The sequence below is a fragment of the Parus major genome, chromosome 21, assembly GCF_001522545.3.
Source record: "Parus major isolate Abel chromosome 21, Parus_major1.1, whole genome shotgun sequence".
Lineage (NCBI taxonomy): Eukaryota > Metazoa > Chordata > Aves > Passeriformes > Paridae > Parus > Parus major.
This window is the reverse complement of record NC_031789.1, coordinates 910506-919179: the sequence shown is the minus strand read 5'-3', so window position 1 is coordinate 919179 and position 8674 is coordinate 910506. Positions and strand designations below refer to the sequence as shown.

The following is an 8674-nucleotide window of genomic DNA, read 5'->3' as shown; positions in this document are numbered from 1 at the left end:
AAAAATCGCGTTTGGGTTTTTCTTTTTATTTTTCCCCAGCAAAAATCACTCTCCAGGTTTATTTTTGGGGTTTTTTTTCCCTAGAAAAATCACATTTTTTGGGTTTTTTTGGGGTTTTTTTTGCTTTTTTTCCCCCCCTAGCAAAAATCTCTCCGGTTTCCAACCTCTGTTTTACAATCGGAATCATCAATTATCTTAATTAGCCCCATTAAAACTTTCCCAGGCGTTAAAACCCTCGCTCGCACCTCGGAAAATTCCGAATTTTGGCCTCTCCTTTTAGAACGTCGACACTGAAGAAGCTCCAGACCCAAAAAAAAACCCAAATTCGCGATTTAATCTGAATTTTTTGGAGGGAGGGAGCGTTTTCCTGGCTATAAAAATGATGGAATTGCGGATAAATCGAGATTTTTCTGCACGCTCGGAGGGATCGCGGCGCTCCCCAGGCTCCGAGCGAGGGAATTTGCCCAAATTTGTCCCTTTTTTATCCAGGAACGGGGGCTCGTGTTTGATTTGTCCGCAGCCTCACCCATGAAGGCAGAAAGGAGCGTTTTGTTTTGCCTCTTGACACGCATTTTTTGCGCTCTAATCAGGGATAAAAACCTCCCCGCTCCTTCATTCTTTTATATTTTTTTTTAATTTTTAATCTTTTTTCTTTGAGCGAAAAACCAACAAAAAACGCCACCAAACCACCCAAAAAAATAAAGATATTTTTTCCCAACCGCGCCGCTTCATCTCCCCCAAATCTCCTTTTTCTCCCGCACATTTTAATCAAATTAAAACCCCAAAAAAATAATAAAAAAAACCCCACAATGACCCCGATTTCCAAATGAGCATCGCTCCTCTTGTCCCAAATCGCAGCAAAACATTTTCGCAGCTTCCAACGGCTCTGCCTTTCTGCGGCAGCCGCTGCGATAATATTACAAAACTATCTAACAGCGGGGAGTTTTGAATAATTTATTTCCTTTTCTTCCCGTCCTCGGGGCCCTTTTGTCCAAAAGTTTTTTTTTTCCTCCTGGCGGAATTTGGAATGAGAATGGATCCCTCCCCTCCCCCATCGCTTTAATTCATTTTTAAGGCAGTCTTGGGGTTTTTTTCCCTTTTTTTTTCTCCCCCTTTTTATTTTTTTTCCCCCTTTTTTCTTTCTTTTATTTTAGGTTTTTTTTTTCTGTTTGCTTTTGTGGTCGGGAATCTTTTTTTTTTCCTTACAAAGCTTCAATGGACTCGAAGGTCTTTGTAAGTGAAGTTCATCTTCAAGGTTGGGGAAAAGAAAGTGGGGGGGGAAAAAAAAATGTGTATCCCTAAAAAAAAAAATTAATTAAATTAAAATTAAAATAATAAAAATTAATTAAAATTAAATGAAAATTAAATAAGAAATTAAATACAAATTAAAATAAAATGAAATAAAAATTAAAATAAAAATTAAAATAAAATTTAAATTAAAATTAATATAATAAAAATTAAATTAAAAATTAAATAATAAAAATTAAATAATAAAAATTAAATAATAAAAGTAATTAACAACTAAATAAAAAATTAAACTAAAAAGTACTAAAAAATTAAATCAAATAATAAAATAATGAAAATTAAATAAAAAGAAAATAATAAAAATAACTTTTAATTAATAAAAATTAAAATAATATTTTAATAAAAAATTAAGTAATAAAACATAAAATAAGTAAATAAAATAATAAAAAATAAAAAAATAAAAATAATCCCCTTTTTCTGCTCTTTCATTTCCAACTCCTGTCATGAGGGCTCTTTCTGCCCCAAAAAGCCCCAAACTGGGGGGAATTTGGGAGCGATGGGCAGAGTTTGGAAGCGATTCCCACGCCGGGATTGGGGGGAAATCCCGCTCACCCCACAAATCCCCCAAAACCCCAGCTCCGGCTCAGCCCCGTCCTCGCTTTGCACCAAATCGGGAGAAAATCGCCAAATCCCAAATCCCGGGACTCCCAAAATCGCTTTTTTCTCCCCAAAAAGCGGCGCCAGGCGCTCGTTCCGTGCCCAAACCGAGCTGCAGCTCCCGCGTTTATCCCGGACAGATCCCACGGATCCTCCCGCAAAATTCCGCTTTGTTTTTTACCCTTCCTTTTCCTCCTTTTCTGTTGTTGTTGTCACCAATTCCCACCCCCAAACCCCTCATTCCCAGCTGGAAAAACTTGGAAAAAAACCTTTTCCATCCTCCGCTTTGACGAGGCGATAACAAAACCTCCCCGGGCCTGGCCGGGATCCTTTCCCCCTCCAGGAATTTCCCCTGGATCTCTCCTCCAGCATCATTTCTCCTGGAGATATTTTTATTTTTCGTCGTGATTTTTATTTTTGGTTGTGATTTTATTTTTGGTTGTGATTTTATTTTTGGTTGTGATTTTATTTTTGGTTATGATTTTTTTTTGTTATATTTTTTTTGTGATATATTTTTTTGTTGTGATTTTATTTTTTTTTTTTTTTTGTGATTTTTTTTGGTTGTAGATTTTTTTTTTCCCTGGAGAATTTTTCCCGGGATAATTCAGGGGGTTCTCCGGGGGCTCCCCCCGGTGCCTGGCGGCGCTCCCGTCCCTAATTGATATTGACCGCTTCCATCGGTCACCTGTCAGCGCCGCTTCCAGGGGACCACTTAGGCGGCGGCAGAGAAATCTGCTTAACAAATTCATTTACGGCCTCCGAGGTTCCTCTTCCCCTCCCCTCCGGCCATTCCCGGTTTTTTTTTTTATGGATAATTGATCCCGAGCAAAAAGCACCGACAGCTCTTCCTCCTCCTCCTCCTCTCTCCGGCCCCGCTGGCAGCGCAGGGGTTAATTTTAGCTTTTTTAGGGGGGGAAACGCAAAGAGGGCGGTTCTGGAATTGAGTGGGCGATGTCCCAGAGATGTCACCTGGGTGTCACCTCGGGGTCACCTCCGTGTCCCCCCGCAATGTCCCCACGATGTCCCTGAGATATCCCTGAGATGTCCCCGAGATATCCCTGAGATATCCCCGAGATGTCCCCGAGATGTGCCCGAGATATCACCTCGGTGTCCCCCGCGATGTCACCGCGATGTCCCCAAGATATCCCAGAGATGTCACCTCGGTGTCACCTCGGCGTCCCCCCCGATGTCACCTCAGTGTCACCTCGGTGTCACCTCGGTGTCCCCCGCGATGTCCCCGCAATGTCCCCGAGATGTCACCGAGATATCACCTCGGTGTCCCCCACTATGTTCCCCCGATTTCACCGCGATGTCCCCGCGGTGTCACCTCCGCGTCCCCCCCGATGTCACCGCGATGTCCCCGCGGTGTCACCTCCGCGTCCCCCCCGATGTCCCCCCGGGGAGGCGCGCTACCTTTGTCGCCCAGGATGCCGTCGATGCTGTGCTTGGCTTTCTTGTCGCCGTCCTCCTCCTTCTTGTCGCAGTCCTCGTCCTCCTCCTTCTTGCCGAATTTGATGCGGAGCACGCGGCTAATCGAACTCACTAAACCTCGGACAGTCAAAGGCAGAAAGGCGAGTATAAGCTGCCTGCGGAAAAGTGGGAGCGGCCGGGAATTCCGCTCTTCCCCTGGGAATGCACCTGCTCCGGGCTGCCCGAACCCCCCAGAGCGGGATCCGCTGCTCGGAGGGGCTGGCATCTCCCGAAATCCCGGGGTTGGCGCATCCCCAGGGGCAGCAGTTCTCTGTCACCCCCGAAATTCCTGAATTTTTCCCAGCTGGGATGGAGCTCCGGGCTCCAAAAATCACCGGGAGCCCTGCAGAGCCCCCCAAACCCATCCCTGGGATCCAGCCTCGCTCCCCATGGATCGCCACACCTCTGGATCCTGGGATCTCATGGATCTCTCGGCCTTTATCGGGATTTCTGGATCTCTGGATTCCCCGGGATCCTGTGGATCTCATGGATCTCTCGGCCTTTATCAGCATCTCTGGATCTCCTGGGATCCCAGGATCTCATGGATCTCTTGGCCTTTATTGGGATTTCTGGATCTCTGGATCTCCCAGGATCTCATGGATCTCTTGGCCTTTCTTTGGATTTCTGGATCTCCCGGGATCCTGAGGATCTCATGGATCTCTCAGCCTTTATCGGGATCTCTGGATCTCCCGGGATCTCATGGATCTCTCAGTCTTTATCGGGATCTCTGGATCTCCCGGGATCCCAGGATCTCATGGATCTCTTGGCCTTTATCAGCATCTCTGGATCTCCCAGGATTTCCTGGATCTCTGAGCCTTTATTGGCATCTCTGGATCTCCCAGGATCCGGGGATCTCTGGATCTCCCAGGATCTCATGGATCTCTCAGCCTTTATTGGGATCTCAGCATCTCTGGATCTCATGGATCCCAGGATCTCACGGTGCTGCACAAATCCCAGCGGGACAATCTGAGCTCCCCTTTCCCCCCGAGGGTCTCCCCCTGCCCCAGCATCCCCCCGGCATCCCAGGCAGCCGGAAAAACGGGAAAAAGGATTTGTTCTCGTCCTTTTTTGCAGCAACCGGGGCACAAATCCCTCCCCAAATCCCAGGGGTTTGCTTGGGGCGATTCTCCCCCTTCATCCCAGCAAAGCCAGGAGGGTTTTCGAACCCTCTAGAAAACTTTTCCCTCGGGATAACGTTTCCCTCGGGATAACTTTTCCCTCGGGATAACCATTCCCGTCCAGCATCCCAGGGGTTGCGGCCAAGCTGCCTTCTCACCTGAGGGCACCGTGCTGCGGTCGCAGTGCCCGTCCTTGAGCAGCCGGTCCCGGATTTCCCAGCTGAACATCCCGGGATTCTCCCGCTTGTATTCCTCGATTTTCTTCTCCACGTCGGGAGTCGCGACCTGCTTTTGTGAGCAAGGAGCGCCGGGGTGTCCCCGAGGGGACGGAGAGACGGGGAGGGAAGGGAGAGGAAAGGGGAGAGGGGGGGAAAAAAATTCAAATTTTAATTCCAAAGAAGCGCGGAGCAGCTCAGCCCGAGGTTTGGGGTGGGAAATTGGGATTTGGAGCAGGGAAATAAAGCTGGGAAAGGCCCCAAATCCTAAAAGCGGGGTGTTTGGGGCAGGGTGGGAGCTCCGGGGACACTTTTTGGGGTGTTTATGGACACGCAGGGGTCTCCTATTCCCAAATAATCCCAATTCCCTGCTCCCCACACCCCTCTCCATCCCGCGCCACTTGTTGCACGTGGAAACGACAAAAAACCACCACTTTAATCCATTCCTCACCTCCAACTCTCCCAACCGGAACCTCAAAAAAACCTCAGCTTTAACAAAACCCTTTTTTCCAGTTTAAAAACCACTCGGAAAACTCTTCCCAGTTAAAAAAAAAAAAGCGGAATTTTGGGGTGAGCTCACTCACCCTGGGTTTGCTGCCTCCGATGGCGCCGGGCCGGATGGATCCCGTCTCTTGGTAGCGGCAGAGGATTTTGGAAACGCAGCCGTGGGAGACGCGGAGCTGCCGGGAGATCACGCAGGGCCGGATCCCGTGGTGAGCCATCTCCACGATTTTGTGACGGATGTGGTTGGGAAGAGGACGCCCGTTGATAAAAACCCCTCCGAGCTGGTTCACCCTGCCCTGGCCCAGCGGGGTGGACACTGTGAGGGAAAAGAGGGAAAATCCAGAGAAAATAATTAAATTAATTAAAAAAAAAACCCTTGGGAAAGTTAAATATTGGGGGAGAATGGCGGTGTGTGTTTTCCCCGCGCCTCCCGCTTCTCTCCAGGGATTTGGAGGTTGGAAAGAAGGGGGAAAGTCTTCGCTGTGCCCTGAGGTTCGTGTTTATCCCGGTGTTTACCCGGAGTTCATCCCGGTGTGTATTCCGAGTTTATCCCGGTGTTTATCCCGAGTTTATTCCGGGTTTATCCCGAGTTTATCCCGGTGTTTATTCCGGTGTTTATCCCGAGTTTATTCCGAGTTTATCCCGGGTTTATCCCGAGTTTATCCCGGTNCCGGGTTTATCCCGAGTTTATCCCGGTGTTTATTCCGGTGTTTATCCCGAGTTTATTCCGAGTTTATCCCGGGTTTATCCCGAGTTTATCCCGGTGTTTATTCCGGTGTTTATCCCGAGTTTATTCCGAGTTTATCCCGGTGTTTATCCCGATTTTATCCCGGTGTGTATCCCGTGTTTATCCCGGTGTTTATTCCGGTGTTTATCCCGGTGTTTACTCCGAGTTTATCCCGAGTTCATCCCGAGTTTACCCCAAGTTTATCCCGTATTTAGCCCGGAGTTTACTCCGAGTTTATCCCGGTGTTTATGCCGGTGTTTATCCCGAATTTATCCCGAGTTTATCCCGAATTTATCCCGAGTTTATCCCGAGTTTATCCCGGTGTTTATCCCGGTGTCCATCCCGACACCTCTCGGGAGATCCTCCCACGAAAACCGGGATGATAAAATCCCCCCGGGGCCGTGCGCCCATCCCCGGGAATTTCTCCTCGATTTGGGAATCTCACACCTCGGCTTCCAAATCATTCCCGACCTCTTAAAGATCCAAACAAAACCCTCTCAAAAAACCCCCAAAACTTCCCTTTTCTCCCCCAAAAAACCTCCCTGCGCTTCCCGATTTACCGCGCTCCGCTTCCCAACAAAGTTTTGGGATTCACCTCTGAAACACCCTCGGGGCTCTTTTTTTTGGGGTGGTTTTAGGATTTCTTGGGTGGGTTTTGAGGGTTTTTTTTGGTGGGTTTTGAGGGTTTTTTTGGGGTGGTTGTAGGATTTTTTTGGGGGGTGGTTTTAGGGTTTTTTTGGGGTGGTTGTAGGGTTTTTTTGGGGATGGTTTTAGGTTTTTTTGAGTGGGTTTTGAGGGTTTTTTTTGCCTCTGCGGGCGCGGGGGCTCAGCGGCGTCTCCTTCTCCCCCCTCCCCAATTTATCGAACACCTCGCGCCGCCGATCCGGCAGATTAATACGATTTCACAGGCTGGAAATTAAAGCGAGAAGGAGAGGAGGGGGGCAGAACTCAGCTGGGTAATTTGCGCGGGGGCCCGATTTTTTTAATATATATATTTATTTTAATTATTATTTCCCCCCACACTTATAATTTATTTATTTTTTCCCCCGCTTCCAAAGGAAAAAAAAAAAATCGATTCCAAAAACCGCCTGGCGATTTATCCAGAATCATGCACCGCTAATTCCGAGTCACTTTTCCCCGGCGTTCCCTGGATGTATCATTATCGCCAGATAACACTCGAGTGGCCAATTTTACATTCAAGAGCCGCTAAAAGCGCCGGCCGCTCTCTCCTTTCATTATTCCCAGTCATGTTGTGCAAATATTGTTGTAATCCTTTGATCCTTTCCCTTGCCGTCTGTTTTACTTCATTTGCTACAGAAAAGCACTTCAGCAAATCCCCGCGCCCTGTGTGTTTTGCAGCCTGCGTGGTTTTCCTCGCCTTTGCCGTTTTCCACTTGAGCACGGCCGGGATGAAATTTTCCCCGCTTTTAATAAACGCAGCCAGAGGGGTCCCGCTTAGAAATTTAATTTTTTTTCGCTTTTTTTCGCTTTTTTTTTCTTTTTTTTCTTTTTTTTTTTTTTTTTTGGGAATGTGCCTGGAAATAATCGCCCCCCGCGCGACAAAGGCACGGAGGAGGGAGGATGGGTGACAGCTCCTCCGGCCAAGGACATCCCGGCTTCCCGCTGCTCCAGGAGCCCCTCAGGATAAAGGTTTTTATTCCCGTTTTCCCCCTTTCCCAAAAGTTCCATCCCAGCAGTTCGGGTGTTTCCCCCTCCCCGCCCCGCTGGAATTGTCGGGATGTTAAAAAAAAAAACAAAACCCTAAAGGGGGAGAAAACGCCCCCAAAAAATCCTGCGGGATGCCCGGGAAGCCTGGAAACACGGGAAAACAGCAAAGCGAATCCCGGGAATTCGGCGGGGAGCGCGGAGGGAAGGGGCTGGGGAAGGGCTGAGGAGTTGGGAGAATTTCGGGAACCCCCCCAGGAGCGGAGCTCAGCCGCACCCCCCGGCCCAAGAGCCCCCCGGGGGTGATTCCAGAGGTTTTGAGAGGCGCTTTTCCCAAACCTGGTAATTCCAGAGGGTTGGAGCTGCGCTTTCCCAAACCTAAGGACACCCCCTGATAATTCCAAAGGCTGGGAGCAGCGCTTTCCCAGACCTTGGGACCCCCTCCCTGATAATTCCAGAGGGCTGGAGAGCCGCTTTCCCAAACCTAAGGACACCCCCTGATAATTCCAAAGGGATGAAGCGGCTCTTTCCCAAATCTGAGGACACCCCTTAATTCCAGAGGGATGGAGCGGCTCCTTCCCAAACCTTGGGACGCCCTCCCTGATAATTCCAGAGGGCTGGAGAGCCGCTTTCCCAAACCTAAGGACACCCCCTGATAATTCCAAAGGCTTGGAGCGACACTTTCCCAAATCTAAGGACTCCCCTTAATTCCAAAGGGATGGAACAGCGCTTTCCCAAACCCGATAATTCCAAAGGAGATAATTCCAAAGGGATGGAGCAGCGCTTTCCCAAACCTTAGGGACCCCCCACCCCATAATTCCAGAGGGATGGAGCTGCACTTTCCCGAACCTTTGTGACCCCCTCCCTGGTAATTCCAAAGGGATGAAGCGGCTCTTTCCCAAACCTAAGGACTCCCCTTAATTCCAGAGGGTTGGAGCTGCGCTTTTCCAGCTTTTCCAGACCTACCTTCCAGCGGGAAGCCGGTGCGGGGGTAGTTCTGCCCCGGCGCCGGGCGCATCATCCGCGGCACCGTCCCGGGCAGCGCTGCCATGGTCGGGGGGCGTCCGAGGGGG

At 49.1% G+C, this 8674-nt stretch overlaps 1 protein-coding gene across 1 annotated transcript in view; it reads right to left on the bottom strand.

The window, feature by feature from the left end:
• The window catches only part of LOC107213512 (paired box protein Pax-7), an 11333-nt gene extending 2669 nt beyond the window's left edge, over positions 1 to 8664 (bottom strand). The window contains exons 1-4 of the mRNA XM_033519357.1: positions 8568 to 8664; positions 5290 to 5525; positions 4649 to 4778; positions 3309 to 3444 (exon numbers count right to left, since the gene is read on the bottom strand). Coding sequence (XP_033375248.1) covers positions 3309 to 3444; positions 4649 to 4778; positions 5290 to 5525; positions 8568 to 8652 — 587 coding nt within the window. The 5' untranslated portion in view covers positions 8653 to 8664. The remainder of the gene's footprint in view (positions 1 to 3308; positions 3445 to 4648; positions 4779 to 5289; positions 5526 to 8567) is intronic.
• Positions 8665 to 8674: the final 10 nt, after the last annotated feature.